The sequence below is a fragment of the Carlito syrichta genome, unplaced genomic scaffold (assembly GCF_000164805.1).
Source record: "Carlito syrichta isolate Samal-C Ts95f unplaced genomic scaffold, Tarsius_syrichta-2.0.1 Scaffold301625, whole genome shotgun sequence".
Classification (NCBI taxonomy): Eukaryota; Metazoa; Chordata; class Mammalia; order Primates; family Tarsiidae; genus Carlito; species Carlito syrichta.
Window position 1 is genome coordinate 252,218 of NW_007245721.1, and position 16,912 is coordinate 269,129.

At 38.4% G+C, this 16,912-nt stretch overlaps 1 protein-coding gene across 5 annotated transcripts in view; it reads right to left on the reverse strand.

Annotated features, from left to right (window-relative positions):
• PBRM1 (polybromo 1) overlaps nucleotides 1-16,912 on the reverse strand; it is a 137,438-nt gene that overhangs the window by 66,912 nt on the left and 53,614 nt on the right. For 3 of the 5 annotated variants that reach the window (XM_021710873.1, XM_021710872.1, XM_021710874.1), the window contains 4 exons: nucleotides 14,792-14,836; nucleotides 8,856-9,132; nucleotides 6,232-6,337; nucleotides 2,844-3,486 (listed from right to left, as the gene is read on the reverse strand). In XM_021710873.1, the coding sequence (XP_021566548.1) occupies nucleotides 2,844-3,486; nucleotides 6,232-6,337; nucleotides 8,856-9,132; nucleotides 14,792-14,836 (1,071 nt within the window). The remainder of the gene's footprint in view (nucleotides 1-2,843; nucleotides 3,487-6,231; nucleotides 6,338-8,855; nucleotides 9,133-14,791; nucleotides 14,837-16,912) is intronic. The other 2 variants (XM_021710875.1, XM_021710877.1) reach the window with 1 other exon arrangement.

Below are 16,912 nucleotides of genomic sequence, written 5' to 3' on the forward strand. Positions count from 1 at the left end.
TCTCAGTACTTTGGGAGGTCAAGGCAAGTCCTGCTTGAGACAAGAAGTTCAAGACCAGCCTTGATAACACAGCAAAACCTCATGTCTACAAAAAAAAAAAAGAAAGAAAGAAAAGAAAAAATGCTGTGCATGGTAGTGCACACCTGTAGAACGATTGCATGAGCCCAGGAGTATAAGGCTGTGGTGACCCATGATCATACCACTGCACTCCAGCCTGAGTGATAGTGAAACTCCACCTTAAAAAAAAAAAAAAGAATTCCATTTCTTAGAGGGCAGAGCTTAAAGCTATCATCAATGGCTGTGCTCCGTGACTGTTCTCCTTGTAAGTGGCTCAACAGCAGCCCTCTGCAGTGGAGAACAGGACAAGCCATACCACTAACTAGTTGTACAACTCGGGTAGCTTCTCTCTGCCTGTGCCTCTGATTCTTCACATGCAAACCGAGAAGATTACCTACCATTTAACAAGAATGGCTATTATAAGGTTTAGAGATTACCTTCATAAAGCACTTAGTATAGTGCTTTACAAAGAGCCAATGCTTAACAAAAACAACTGTTACTATTTATTTTTTTCAAGGTCCAGAGCAAATGCTAGCTTCCCATATTCCTCAGGTTTAATTACAATGCCTAAAGATCTAGCTCTCAACAAGACAGACTGTAAGCTTCATGAAGCTTACAGTCTGTCTGAAGCTTTACCTTGTATCTTTTTTTATATTCTCCCAACTCTCTCTAAGTGCACTGAAGATAATACTATAATTGCTGAATTGAATTTAACAGTCAAGTATGCTATAGATATGTAGCAAAGATATGCCACAGATCAAAATTAGAAGAAAATTTACGTCTGATATAAATTTAAATCTGTTTCCTTCTTTTAGAACATTTAACGTCTGCAGCAGGCCCTTAAAGTGAGAAATCTGATATGATTTTTTTAAAAGCCCCTTTGGAGACATGAATAGACACTTCTCAAAAGAAGATACACGGGCAGCCAACAGACACATGAAAAAGTGCTCAGCCTCACTAATCATCAGAGAAATGCAAATCAAAACCACATTGAGATACCACCTAACCCCAGTAAGAATGGCCATTAATAAAACAAACAACAGCCAGGCTCGGTGGCTCAGCCTGTAATCCCATGCCTTTGGGAGGTTGAGGTGAGTGGACTGCCTGAGCCCGCAGGTTTGAGACCCGCCTGGGCAGGCGAGACCTCATCTCTACAATAAAATAAAAAAATTAGCCAGGCATGGTAGCGCGCGCCTGTAATTCCAGCTACTTGGAAGGCTGAGGCGGAAGGATCGCCGGAGCCCAGCAGTTCGAGGCTGCAGTGGCTAGGAGTGGCACCCGCACTCCAGTCTGGGTGACAGAGTGCGACTCCAACTCAAAAAAATAAAAAATAAAAATAAATAAAAATAAAAAATAAAACAAACAACAACAGATGCAGAGAAAAGGGAATGCTTCTACAGTGCAGGTGGGAATGCAAACTAGTTCAACCTCTATGGAAAACAGTATGGCGATTTTTAAAAGAACTAGAAATTGACCTTCCATATGACCCAGCAATCCCCCTACTGGGAATATACCCAGAGGAACTCAAATGATTCTACAAAAAAGATATCTGCACACGCATGTCTATTGCAGCACCATTCGCAATAGCAAAAACAAGGAACCAACTGTGCTGCTCATCAAAATTGGACTGGATAAAAAAAGTGGTACACGTATACACAATGGAATATTACGCAGTCATAAAGAAGGACAAACAAATGGACTCTGTAGCAACTTGGATGGATTTAGAGTCTATCACACTCAGTGATCTATCACAGAAACAAAGAACTGAATACCACATGTTCTTACTCATAAGCGGACCCCGAACATTTACCATAATACTATAAGAAAGGGATTGACAGTAGCGGGATACTGCCAGAGTAGGGTGGGGGAGGGTACATAACATCAATAAGGGTAATTGATCGCAAACCAGACAAAGTGGGGACCAATGGGAGGCCCAAATCTTACCTGTATGATGTCCACTTGTATACCTAATCCTGAATTGTACTCCACATCTTTAAAATTAAAAAATACATATATATATTTAAAGAGCCCTTTTAGGTACTTAAAACGGTGATTAAATTTATACCAGTCTAACCTTGGATCAATATCTTGGAGCTATTTTAATTTACTTAAAGCACTCTTGGATTGAACTCAAATCTTTTTTTTTTTGAGTTGGAGTCTCACTCTGTCACCCAGACTGGAGTGCAGTGGCCGCTCCCGGCCACCGCAGCCTCGACCTGCTGGGCTCCGGCAATCCTTCCGCCTCAGCCTTCCAAGTAGCCAGAATTACAGGCATGCGCTACCACGCCCGGCTGATTTTTTGATTTATTGCAGAGATGAGGTCTCGCTGCCCAGGCAGGTCTCAAACCCGTGGGCTCAGGCAATCCACTCACCTCAGCCTCCCAAAGGCGCAGGATTACAGGTTGAGCCACCAAGCCCGGCTGAACTCAAATCTTAAAAGAAAAATCATTTTACCACTTCTAATTCCTATTTCAATTAGAAACATTTATCCTTTAAAAAACACATTCTATGAAAGGCTGCATTTTAAGCACATGCTTTTCAAGACATCTTTAATTTTGTCTTCCTCCTTCTCATTGGCCCTAATCTAGATGACTTAGTAGTATGCCCTCTCTTCCTCATAGAATATAATTGCTCTTTAGAAGTTTTGGCTAATTAGAATTCAGAATAGCATGTTACCAATTGTAATCATGTACCTAGCTGAAACACCACATCAAAGCAGTATTCTTTCATCTGTTTTGCATTAAATATCACATGTCCTCAAAAAGAAAATGGCTTTGAAAACATACCGATTCATCCTTCTTGCCCTTTCCAATACTTCAAACATATGCTCCTGAAATAAATCAAGCCGCCGGTAGCGATTATTTTCAACATTCTTCCTAATTATGTCAAAAGTAAGGGGTGGTTTATTAGGAAAATTAGGATCCACAGCAGGAATTTCTGCTAAGGAATCACTGTAGCATCTTCCCTCATCATCTTGATGACTCATGACTGACACAAAAAGATTGTGGATAAGCTCTTGAATCAGCAAGGTCACATTTGGGACATGGGAGTCCTCATCACCCTCCAGGTCTCTCCGAGTTTCAAGCAGGACTTTGTGTAGGACAAGAGCATCTTTGTAGATCAATGACTCAGGCTCATTGTATGTACAGGCATTATTAAACATCATGACAAAGTCCTCAACCATAGAGTCAATATCTTGGTATTTGTTTGCCATCATGTGACTTCGAATCTTTTCCATGTCCATGGGCTTTTTAATGGTCAGATAGTAGTCAGGCAACTCAGATCTGGAGGGAAGCCTCAGAAAAATGGCACTGAGGCGGCGACCCCTCTTATCAGTATAGTTCTTTACAGCTTCATAGACTTCATTTAGTTTCTGTTGCATTGGAGTCATGTATTTTGATTTTTTAGGAGAAATGCCACTCTTCCTACCTAAAGGAAAAGATTTAATGTTAAAGGAATAAAATGAAATAATTGAATCTAAATTTGTATATAGTTGGCAGCATAACCACAAAGGACTATTCCAATTGATCTGTAAAACAGTAATTAGCATGTTTGTAGTGAAATATAATCCATAGATCAAAAACAAAAAACAAAAAGAACTCTAGGAAAAATTTTAATTGTTTTCAGTAATCATATATATATATATATATATATATATATATATATATATATATATATCTCATATATATATTTTTTTTTTGGTAGAGACAGAGTGTCATCATGTAGCCCAGGTTGGTCTCGAGCTCCTGGGCTCAAGATCCTTTTCCCTCAGCCTCTGAGGATTACAAGGATTATGCTGCCCATGCAGCGGCATGATCATAGCTCACTGCAGCCTCAAACTCCTGGATTCAAGCGATCCACCTGCTTCAGCCTCCTGAGTAGCTGGTACTACAAGTGTGCACCACCATGTATGGCTAACTTTTAAACCTACTTTTTGTAGAGACAAAGTCTTGCTATGTTGCCCAAGCTGGTCTTGAGCTCCTAGGCCCAAGAGATCCTTGGGCCTCAGTCTCCCAAAGTGCTGGAATTACAGGTGTGAACCACTGCATCCAGCCAGCGATCATTTTTTTGATAGGAAACCAAGTACTGTTATATGGAAAAAGCTGTGAAGAAGGTGGAATAAAGCAAACGAGTAGCTGTGGGACACTCTAACTCCATCACCCCTCGTATCCCAGAGAACTCAGATGTTTCTCAGGAATAAAAGGAGATACAGATGTTAAAACAGAGGACACCGAATAAAAACCTTGTGGTCTGGATTTTCTTTTTTTCCTTTTTTTTTGAGTAGGAGTCTCACTCTGTCGCCCAGACTGGAGTGCAGTGGCCGCTGCCAGCCACTGCAGCCTCGACCTGCTGGGCTCGGGCGATCCTTCCGCCTCAGCCTTCCGAGTAGCTGGAATTACAGGCATGTGCTACCACGCCCGGCTGATTTTTTTATTTATTGTAGAGATGAGGTCTCGCCAAGTTGTCCATGCGGGTCTCAAACCTGTGGGCTCAGGCAATCCACTCACCTCAGCCTCCCAAAGCGCGGGATTACAGGCTGAGCCACCGAGCCCGGCTGGTCTTGATTTTCAGTTGAAAGTATCAGTGTGAACTTATGATATATTTTATTCTAGCTCTATCCACTGAAAATCCTAGAAAATCAATGACCAATTCAGTAGCAGCATACCCCAGACTATAGCTTTAAAATAGTAATTTCAAACACTGATGGCAAGGAGCCCTGACCTTTTAACAGAAACAAGAAATAGCTAGGGTTCCTTGGCAAATGGTTAATTCCCAGTCTGGTATATTTTGAAACACCAGACAATCTATCAATGACTTCTTACCGCAGTCATATCAAAAGAATACTGGAACCAGCCTGAGACAATAGGAGCATCAATAAGAATTATAACTGCAATGGGTTAAAACTCAACAATATGTTTAAATCTAGTAGTTTTCAAGGATACAAACAAAATGGTAAATATTGGAGGATGTTAGTAAATAACACAATATTTTGAAAACTGGTAAATAAAGGGGAAAACAAAATTAAACTTTTATTCTTTAAAAAAAATAAGAGAAACAAAAAACTGTACTACTAGGTAACTAAATATCAGATAAGGCAAAGTTCTTCTACACAGAAGTATTCCAGGCTGGGGGCAGTGGCTCACACCTGTAATCCCAGCACTTTGGAAGGCCGAGGCGAGAGGACAGCTTGAGTCCAGAAGTTCAAGACCAGCATGGGCAACATAGTTAGACCTCATCTTTACAAAAAAAAAATTAGCTGAGTGTAGTGGCATGTGCCTGTAGTCCCAGCTACTCAGGAGGCTGAGGTGGAAGGAAGAACTGAGGCCAGGAGGTAGAGGCTATGGTGAGCTGTGATGGCAACACTTCATTCCAGCCTGGGCAACAGAGTGAGACCCTAACTCAGAAAAACAAAAAGTATCTCCAGCCCATAAATGAGTAAGGAATGATAAAATTAAGCTATCACTAACACTTTCATAAATGAGGTAAGCAACAATACTTGTTAACATAACTTGACATAACATAACTAGTTATCACAAGTCACTTGACAGAAAACCATATGTTACCTCTGAAGTCGGTTCTGGTGCCAAAAGGAGAGAAAAAAGGAACAAACCTGAATCTGATCAAGTATCTGGCTCTAGCTATCAAATTATAGAAAATACAAAGGACTGAGGAATACACTAAACTACTTTTGCTGTCTTCTCTTCCCTTACAACTTTTAATGAAACAATCATCCACAGATCACACTCAAATGACAGATGAGTAAGTACAGTGGCTAGACATTTCTAACCCCTCAAATTCTGCCCAGTAGAAACTGATGGAATTCATTTTTAATTCAAGTCATCACCAAACAGATACACCAGAAAAAAAAATCTGCCACTATACTCTTACAGCCATCATATATAGAAAAAATATCTATTCTTACTACTTAACATTGACAAAATATCCACTACATTCAAGAAAGCAAACAAAACTTTTGACATGTTCCATTTCTACCATGCTCTTCACAATTTAGTTACTTAAAATACAGTAAAAGAGGGTGCTTGACAAGAGGAAAGAAATTCCACGCTGGAGTGCCAGTGAGTTCAAATATATTCACCATTTAATAAAATATTATTTCAGAAAATCCGTAATGTCTCTTTGACAAACTAAACTAAATAACAAAGGCTGCCTTACTTAGCTTGAGTTTGGGAGAAGCCATATCATCATCATCAGGCAGTGGGCCCAGTTCTTTCCTTTTATCCTTGAGTAGCTTCTCGAGGATATGCGCATCATTGTACACCTATATTCCAAAAATATATTTAAGATTATTTTCTAAAAAACTTATTAATAAGGTATAACATGCACTCATAAAGAAGTTAAATACATGGTTTAGGACAGATGTGAGCTCATTACAGAGCAATAAAATCACTCTCTCTGTGGAGGGCCTGGGCCTCAAGTAGTTTATTTTTTAAGTTTCCCAGGTGAGTCTAATGTGCAGTCATGCATGCTAATGTTTGAGAACCACTGTGGTGGAATCACTGTAGGTTTTATCAGAAGTCTCAAAACATATTAACATGTGTTATTTTCCTATCTTTTCCACTGGACCTTCAAGGTAGACTCAGCCCAAAAGAAATTACAGATTAAAAATATCTGATAGTTGGAGAGTAATATCTCAAATACTGTTAAATCCCAAATCTGAGTTCATAGTCTAGAATCTGATCTGTAAAGAAACAAAAATCCCCGCTTAGGGATCTCTCTCTGAAAATTGAGCCAAGGGTGATAATATGTAGCCAAGAACAAGGTTACTCACCTAATGGCCTTTCCTCCAGAGCTGCCTCCTCCTACCTTCCCTGAAGAGGCTATGTTCTCCCTTGGCCACTCACCAGAGCAGAGGGGCTGAGGGAATAAGTGACCTTTCTTGTTTGGCCACCTCTCTTAAAGGTGGCTTTTTTCTCTACCAGCGATAGACAAGTGTTATATTAGCCAGTGACACTGAGGACAGTTTAAATCACTATGATAGAACCATTTCTTTGACCTGCAAGCATCCTCAGTGCATACTTTTATAAAAAACTGTTAACTGCAAAAGAAATACATGACTTGAAAATGTTAACTTATGGCTGGGCATGGTGGCTTATGCCTGTAATCCCAGCACTGTTGGGAGGCCAAGACAAGAGGACTGCTTGAGCCTAGGAGTTCAAGACCGAGTGAGACTCTTGACTTAAAAAAAAAAAAAGAAAAGAAAAAGATAGAAAGCAAGAAAATGTTATTTTATTTCGGGGAGATTTAAAGTGGATAAAAAGACATGAAATGGAGACTAGGCACGGTAGCTCATGCCTGTAATCCCAGCACTTTGGAAGGCGGAGGTAGAAAGATCAATTGAGACTAGGAGTTTGTGATCAGTATGGGCAACATAGTGAGACCTCATCTTTGCAAAAAATAAAGCAAATTAGCTTTAGCTATGTAGTCCCAGCTACTTGGAAAGCAGACACAGGAGGATCACTTAAGCCCAGGAGTTAGAGGCTGTGGTAAGCCGGGACTGTGCCAATGCACCCCAGCCTGGTCAACAGAGTGAGACACTGACTCAAAAAAAGAAAGAAAGAAAAGAAAAAGGAAGATTGTATCTCAGCTATAGTGATAAAAAATTAAAAGATCAAGATATTTCATATCAAAAACAAACAAATCCCTTATTTAAAGGTGTATTTATGGGAATATCATGCTGACTCATATAATTATACAATTTTATGGACTGAATTTGGAGACGTATGACCACTGAGGATAGTAATAAAGATGATGATGAAAGATTTTTAATGCTATTGCCTTTCTTTAGAGTGCTTATTCAGTACTGGGCGCTGTGCTAAATGCTCAGCATATATTATTGCTTTTAAATTCTACAAGTAGTATTATTAGCCCTAATTTATAGAGGAGGAAACTGAGGCTCAAGATGGATAAGTTACTTATACAGGGATTAGTAGAGCAAAATTCAAATGTAGACCGTCAGATTACAAAGTAGAAATTTTTAATAATGTATTAATTCTGATTTTCTTTTAGTATTATTAATTTTTTTGAGTCAGGGTCTCACTCTGTTACCTAGAGTGCAGTGCAGTGGCATGATTATGACTCACTGCAGCCTTGACCTCCTGGGCTCAGGCAATCCTTCTCCCTCAGCTTCCCAAGTAGCTGGAACTACAGGTATGTGCCACCATGCCTGGTTAATTTTTTGATTTTTTTTGTAGAGACAAGGTCTCACTATGTTATCAGGCTGGTCTCAAACTCCTAGGCTCAAAAAATCTGCCTACCTCAGCCTCCCAAAGTGTTGGAATTACAAGGGTAAGCCACCACACCTGGTCCCCCTGATTTTAAATAACTAAGAAAAACAGGGCCAGGTATGGTGGCTCACACCTGTAATCCCCGCACTTTGGGAGGCCAAGGCAGGCAGATTGATTGAGCCCAGGTATTCGAAACCAGCCTGGACAACATAGTAAAACCTTGCCTCTATAAAAAAAAAAAAAAAAAAAATTCAAGAAATTAGCTGGGCACAATGGCACACATCTTTAGTCCCAGCTATTATTCAGGATGCTAAGGTAGAAGGAGGTCAAGGCAGCTGTGAGCCATGATCATCGTGATCATGCCACTGCACTCCAACCAGGGCAACAGAGTGAGACTACAACTCCAAAAAGAAAGAAGAAAATACAAAGTATTTAACCCAGTCATCAAGAAGAATAACCTAATCACGTCTATAGAACTGATCTTTCAAAATGCAAATTCTCCCAGCACCCAAAAGAAAATGTGCCAACTTCAGTACCCCCACCTGTCCTTACCTGGGAGCCCTCCTCATTGTAGTGCCTTGCATTACGGAACATCAACTTCATGTCTTCTATCATTCCCTCTTCACCTGCATATTTGTCATTGCGGATGTTATGCTCAATTATTTTCAAGTCCATTGGCTCCAAAATGATTTTATAATAATCAGGATAGTCCTTTTTGGATGGTTTAACCATAAATAGATCACAAAGTCTTCTGCCTGAACCTGGCTCTCGAGCTTCAAGAACAACATTGAATAAGATTTTCATTCGCTGCTTTCTTATGTTCTTTTTACTGTTGGTGGGGAGGTAGAAAGGGGAAAAAATAAGAATAGGCTCAGTTTTCTTTATACAAGGATGGACATGAAACAAAACAAATTAATCTTGTAGGCAGGTGCTTCGTAAGAATTGCAATTTACTGATTATATATGCTACAAATACAGTAAACATGCTGGAAGCTATTAGCAAATATTAGGAAAATTTCCAAAATACTTAAAACATGGTGACCCTGGCAGAAGCAGATAATAAGTACTGGACAAACCTGTTTAGGTATCTTATGAAATGCAATGTTTGAAAAAAGATCTTGTTTGACATCAAAAGAAAATGAAATTCTGCAGTCAACTGAAATGCAATTTTTTTGTTTAAAGATGAGCAGAACAAAATTGCAATAAAACTAGCAATTCCCTGTTGTTACTAACACCCTCACTTCTAAGCACATAAAACAAAACTTAAAAAACCTAATATTGAGAAGTGTTCCATCTCTTAAAACAACCACTCCTGAACACCTGTATATTTTGGTTGCAACAAAACACAAGGAAGATTATCTGCCAGACTAATGTCTCTATAGTTGGTATATGTCTTTCTTGCACTGGTCTTGTCAGGGTCAGTCCCTGTTCCCTCTATCAGAATTATTCCACAATTCTAACCTAAGTTAAAGGTTCATTTGAGTTCTCTAGAGCAGATTTTCATCTTTGAGCATGAAGCCCTGTCTTGTTTTCCAAATTCCCCCAGTGAGATGTCATGCCGAGCAACATATGTGAGTGGTTTGGAACAAAGCATAAGGGACCATAGACTAGAGCCAGAGTTCAAAAGGGCTCCAAGAGAGCAGAGGGTCTCATCTTTTAATTGTTGAAAAAAACTGGCTCAGAAAGGCTAAATTTCTCACTTTAGAAATGCTGAAGTGAGTTGCCCAGTAAATTATTAGAGAAGCTCTTCTGATATGACCTCTGGTCAACTGTTCATATCAGGACACTGGTAAAGAAATTCTAGCCAGACTCTGACCAGCAGTTTCCAAGTAAACAGTCAGTTAATAATAATAAATGACTTATGACTTAATTTCTATTAACATTTACTAAGAACCTATAATATAGTATAGTTGTGCTTTGGTATTTGAGGGAAACTGGGTTTTAAGACCTCCCTTGGATACCAAAATCTGCAGATGCTCAAGTCTCAGATATAAAATAACATAGTATTTGCAAATAACCTATGTACATCCTCCAGTATACTTTAAACCATTTCTAGATTACTTATAATACTAACAATATAAATGCTATGTATATAGTTGTTATACCGAATTGTTTAGAACATAAGAAAAAAATGAAGGGCCAATTAACTGTATTTTAAAATAAATTTTAAAATTTGTTTTCTATTCTATAAATGGAAGAATGCTCATTCCTGAAGAAAACTATGTGGCTGTATAGGTCTTCCAGTTCAGTCGTCTATTTGCACTACTGCCAGATCATAAAGAAGTCAAAGACCAGATATTTTCTCCCCAAGGTTCAAAATATGCTTTTAAGACACAGAAACAAAACTCAAATCAAGAATAATTAACAGCTAAGAAAATAAATATCTATCCTTAGGTCAAGATTTTTAAGTGTCTCAGAAATGTCTACTTTCCTAGCATCATGGAACCCAAAGTAAACTGAAAGTAATCTAATTAGGAGAGAAAGAAAAGAATACTTGTTTTCAACTATGGTTGGGACCATCCTCATCACTTGTCCCTTCTACTCTGACTGCTCATTGCCTTTTGTGGACCTAGAATAATTTCTGCCATTTTCTCCCCTTAATACTTTTGTGTGTCAAATAAGTGTTAGATGATGGCAATCCAAGGGAAGTTTCATCTGGTGGAAACTATTTATACAAGGTGGTATCCTGGGGCAATTATTTGAGAGGACCAGTTTCATTTTAAGTCTTTAGCAAATAGATAATGGAAGGGAAGTTGCAGCAAAACTCCAATACCAAAGAGTTCATCATCTGGGCAGAGAGTAGATCACAGATGACTTTAACCTTCAGGAAACCTTGAAAGTAAAATCTCAGAACTTGAATTTGAAGTCTGATATGGTTTGCTTAGTCTCACATGTAGAGGCTGACATTAAAAGGAATACTCAAGAATTCAATTTTGAAGCTCTAAGCTTAAAAGATCTCTTAATCAAGACAGAATGAAATCAGTCCTCATTTCAGGAATTTCAAGAGGCATAATAGTTTAGTCAGGCACTGACCTGAACCAGGAGATCAGTTCTATTTGTTTCTGGGTTCTAGCACACCATCTCAATGATCATGAGAGTATCCTATATGAAGCTACAAATACTCTCATCTGGAAATAAATCTAGGGTAGATTTTCACAAGATTTTTAAAAAGGAGAGAAAGTTTTAAACTTAATTTTGCCAACAAAGTAAAAGAACAGCAAGTGGCCCATTCTTTCAAGGCCAACGTTCTGATAACTAGCAGCTCTGAGTGGGACATACCCAGAATGTGAAATCAAGTTGTATAAAAGAAACTGCCATAACCTAGTAACTGAAATTTGTTTTAGCACTCATATTACTAGCAGTATCCTTTTTCCATCTGTCACTCACTCCTTAAGAAAAGGATGTGTAATTGATTTCCATCCTTAAAGACAAGCAAAACTTCTAATATCGGGGTCAGGTATGGCTTTCTCTGAACAAATCCAGTTTTGCTATTTTGTTTACATTTTTCCAGATCCTTACAGTGGTGCCCTTAAGACTGAAAACCACTAGCCCATTAATTTTAATCTGTCAGAAAAAAATGAGAGCTAAACTTCATACTTTTTAATAGTAATTGTTTAGTTTGGGGGGCTGGTATGCTTGCTTTATCTTTTTCTAACATGGACGCTGAGTCTTATATCCATGACTTCTTAAAGTTTCAAATACTTTTTGAAAGGTGATAATCTACATTACAAAAACACTGTGATTACAGTGTCTTATTTGATACTTTCTGGCTATTGTTTTCAATGTCACTTTGCTTTTCTGATTCTTCTTTAAACCCCTTAATTTGTCCTACTTTTCCTCCCCCTTCAAACGATTAACTGTGAATATTTTGCTTATTCTTTTCCATTTTTGGAAAGAGGCATATAATTAAATCTCAGACCTTGTTATAGATATAATCATTCTCCTTTTAAAATCAGCACCTTTGAACATACTACAATAAAATGCATTGTAAAGGAGCTCAAAGCCAGAGCTGTTAATCATTATGCACTCAAGTGACAATAATATTTAAGAGGTCAACAATTCAGATCATAAACACTGTTGTAACAAATATACTACAACTTTAGAATTTTACAGAAGATGGGTCATAAAGGGTCCTATGTTAACAAAATAAGTATATTACAAAACGTTTGCAACAATTCAAGTCAGGTATCTTGAAAAATGGCCTTTTCTAATCTAAACAAAGATTATGAGCTACTAGAGGCTCTATTCTGAATCCTTGATTTTCTAGGACCACCATCATCCTCCTGAACCCAATCCAACTGAGAACATCAGAATCACAGTCACTTTTTTACTCCCCTTGGCTTATCACCAAGTTCTAGAGGACTTCCATGGTCCTTCTAGATCTGATTTTTCTCTCAATTTTTCATGCCACAGTGTTAGTTCTTGCTTTGTGGCTGACCACTTTCTCTTATAATCATACTTCTTCTAAAACTATTTGTTATTATACATACGCATATTTGCACACACACACACACACACACACACACAAACTCCTACTTATAGCTATAATAGCTATTAACACTTCTACTAATTGCTAAATATTACTCACTCTCATCTAGTCTTCAAATTCTGAGAATCAAATATAATTATTATCCCAACTTTGCAGATGTAAAAACTGAGGCTTAGAGACACCAAATGAATACCTAAGGCTATAAAGTATATAATCAGAACAGACTCTTGAATCAGCTGATAATCACCATGCTGCTTTTCTGTCCCTTTCTTTCCTAAAAGTTGTTCAGCCTGTAGTCCAAGCTACTCAGGAGGCTGAGGTGGAAGGATTGCTTGACCTCAGAATTTGAGGCTATGGTGTGCCATGATCACACCTGTTAATAGCTACTGCACTCCAGTCCGAGCAACATAAAGTAAGACCCTGTCTCCTAAAAAAAAAAAGTTGGCCCGCATAGGCTTTAAGGTCTCCCAGCATTTAGCTCCCTGGCATTAAGAGCTTCAGTGGTGCTTGCTATTAAGCTAAGTAAACTCAAAGGTTCTTTCTTTTATAAGGCTTGCTATATTTCATTTTCAAGTCTTCAAAAAATGAAATCTTTTCATTCATCTCTTCCAGTGAATCTTCTCAGACTAGTATCTGATTAAAAACAAAATTAAATCTACCGAGTCCTGATGTTATCAGGCACTACTTCCATAAAACAATCAGAACTACATTTATTGAGTACTCATTGAATCTAGACCCAATTCTAAGGACTTTATACATATTAACCAATTGAGTCCTCACAACACTCTATGAAGGTATTATTGTCAACTCCTTTTTCAGATGAAGCCAAAATGAAGCTTAGATTACAGAGTGAATAAGAACAACTGGGATTTGAATTTGGGCAGTTAGACTCTAGAGCTCAGGGTTATAACACTACCCCACAATGCCCCCCATTTGCATTTTGATTATCACTCAGAGTTAGTGCCATACCTTATGATCCTATAAAGGGAAACGATTCATGGTCTTTTTCTTAAACTTACCATCTATGGAAACTTTTCTTAAGGAAAATATTAGGAAGATGACAATGATAACAGTATTTTACAGAGTGGATTACATATGGTAGCAACATGTAGGTAACTTTAGGACACAACTTTCAAGGATAAGTATGGTGGGGAAATAATCTTTCCTAAAGCTATTTTAGGTGATCATGCAACATTTCTATACAACTACATAGTTGTGTACCTTATGCAATTATTTTGTTTTTCAACCTGCCTCTTTCCCTGGCCAATAAGTTCCTGGCAGGTAGAAGAGATGACTGCATTTTCTCCTTTGTGACCTGCAACAGCAGAGTCTAGTGTTCTGTAAGCAACTGAGTCTAGTGTTCTGTAAGCATCTGTAAATGTCAGATGGCAAATGTGAAAACAAAAATACTACATAATTATTAAAAGCACTATGACATGGTAACCCATAGGTTGCTTTTAAAATCAAAAGTGACATGCAAAAGAATGGACACTTTTAAAAAACAGACATGAACAAGATCAGAGACTGAGGAAATATATTCATGCTTGAGAAGCACTAACCCAATGCATGGTGCCCACATGCACTGACACTACTTGGATTGTCAATGTTGACATTTGATCCCTCCACGACCCACAATCAGTAAAAGACATTCCTGAAAGAAAATCAGCACTTTCCAGTACCTTGTCACCAGCAATGCCACGTTATACTTTTTGCAACAGAAACATAGCTGCAATGATTGGTAAGGGAGCTTTCTGCTCCCGGTAAAGCTAGCAACAATTTAAGGCTACTCCTAACTAATTAGCCTAACTAATTCTGAATTTATTTTACTAACCAGACTTTTAAACTGTACTGCCTTTTTTATTCATAAAATAAACTGGCACCCCAATCAAGACTTTTTTTCACATGCTTAAGGCTTCACTTTTCACCTAATCAATACTGACCATGCCACAAAAAAGTTACACTTTTAAAAGAATGTTTACACATAAAAAAGGACTGCACACCTGGATAGCCTCCTGAGACCCAACATCTCACTGTCATGAGTGTTCCTGGGAAAGCAGAAACAAACATTACATGTGAAGAGAAACAAAACAAGCAACATTGGAGGGTCATAAACCAAATGTGGTTGCGAAAAAAGAGGATTATTTAGTCCAAAGTATAAAAGATAATAATACTTGGAACATTTCAACACAGAAGAGAGAAGGTGGGGGAAAGTGCACTCCCAGAATGAAGAGAACATACCCCACATCCAATTTTTCTCATATTCTTTGGCATTAAAAAAATAAGGCAAAGGCAAAGGCAAATTCATACATAGTACTTAGGAGGCAAGTCAAGTGGTACCTGTAAAAGTTGGCCCTGACTTATGTGACTTAGCTTAACTTTCGAGGCTGCTGTTTGCCTGACTTTTGGAGAAGTCTATTTTTTATTACCAAAACATTTCAACATAACTACCTTCTACGAGGCTCATCATGTTATTTCCTTTATCATAGTCCGAAGTATAGGACTGAATTCTCTCAATCTTTGAAAGTCCACTCTTGTCTGCATTTCAAACTTAGTTTGTTCTTTTATTGTTTTAGCAGATTTATATTTGTTCTTCTCTTGTGTTTTTTATTTCATTGTACATAACACTGCCTAGGAAACCTGTTCATAAAGAGACTTTTGTCTAAAGTGAGATTTTATATTTCAAGAACATAAAGCTTAGTTTACATTTTATAGGATGTTTTGGGGCAATAATTTTCATTTACTCTACTTGGGTGTCCCACAAACTACAAGTCATGGAGATATGTAATTTTTAAGGATTGGTCTGGGCTAATGCTTCCTTGGAACTGTTTTCTTTATACTCAACTAATTTAATATCTGTCTTTTCATCTAGTGCTGGCACTAACTGTACCACCACTTTTGCCTCCATTACCTTCTTTTGCCTGAGAAGTTTTTATCTTTGATTGGTGACTGATCTGGAAAACACAGGTGATGCTGTAGTAGAGTTATATAATTATACTCAAAGTTGTTCTTGATTTGATGTCTTTGATCTGGTTTCACACTTTTCCTCCGTTGTCCCTGGTATAACAAGGAATTAAGAACTTGGAAGGATGAAATTCATAGGCCAGTAATGGAGGAGACTTACATCTCACGGTACACCAATCAGTTCAGTTACCATGGCATAGCACAGCAAAGTTATTTTCAAAGCTAAAAAAATTCCTTCAAATGTTATCTATAAGAAAAGAAAGAACAGCTTCTCTTTTCTAAACCACTTTTTTAAGTCTTCTGATCTCAGTGGATCTCTTAATGCAAGTACAGAAGTATGTCAACAGTTACTAATGATTCCATTCAATTTTGAATTTGTCCAGTCCTGCTATTAGTCAGTTTATTCCCTATTTAAAGAATCTATCCTGAATTGACTGTTGCTACAAGGATGATAAGACAGTCATGCTTGAGAGAGAATACAGTATTCCATAATGATCAGCCCAGAGAAACTCCATGTGGGAGACATAGACAAAAGGATCGTCTTGCACAATTTCTTATAGGATCTCAGCTTCAGAACCTCATTGTAAGATCTTCTTCCACAAAACTCTTGAGAGGAACAAAGGGTTAGGAAGGTTAAAAGAAAGATTAGAAAGAAAAAAACCCTAAATGCCTAGCTTAACATTTTATGAAGTATAAGAAGTTACAATTTGGTATTTTACAATCTGACATTCTTTTTTTTTTTTTTTGAGTTGGAGTCTCACTCCATTGCCCAGACTGGAGTGCAGTGGCCGCTCCCGGCCACCGCAGCCTCGACCTGCTGGGCTCCGGTGATCCTTCCGCCTCAGCCTCTGAGTAGCCGGAATTACAGGCACGCGCTACCATGCCCGGCTGATTTTTTGATTTATTGTAGAGATGAGGTCTTGCCAAGTTGCCCAGGGGGGTCTCGAACCCGCGGGCTCAGGCAATCCACTCACCTTGGCCTCCCAAAGTGCTGGGATTACAGGTTGAGTCACCGAGCTTGGCCCCCCCCCCTTTTTTTTGAGTTGAAAGTCTTACTCTGTCACCCAGGCTGGAGTGCAATGACACGCTCATGGCCACCGCAACTTCGACCTGCTGGGCTCAGGTGATCCTTCCACCTCAGCCTTCCAAGTAGCTGGAAC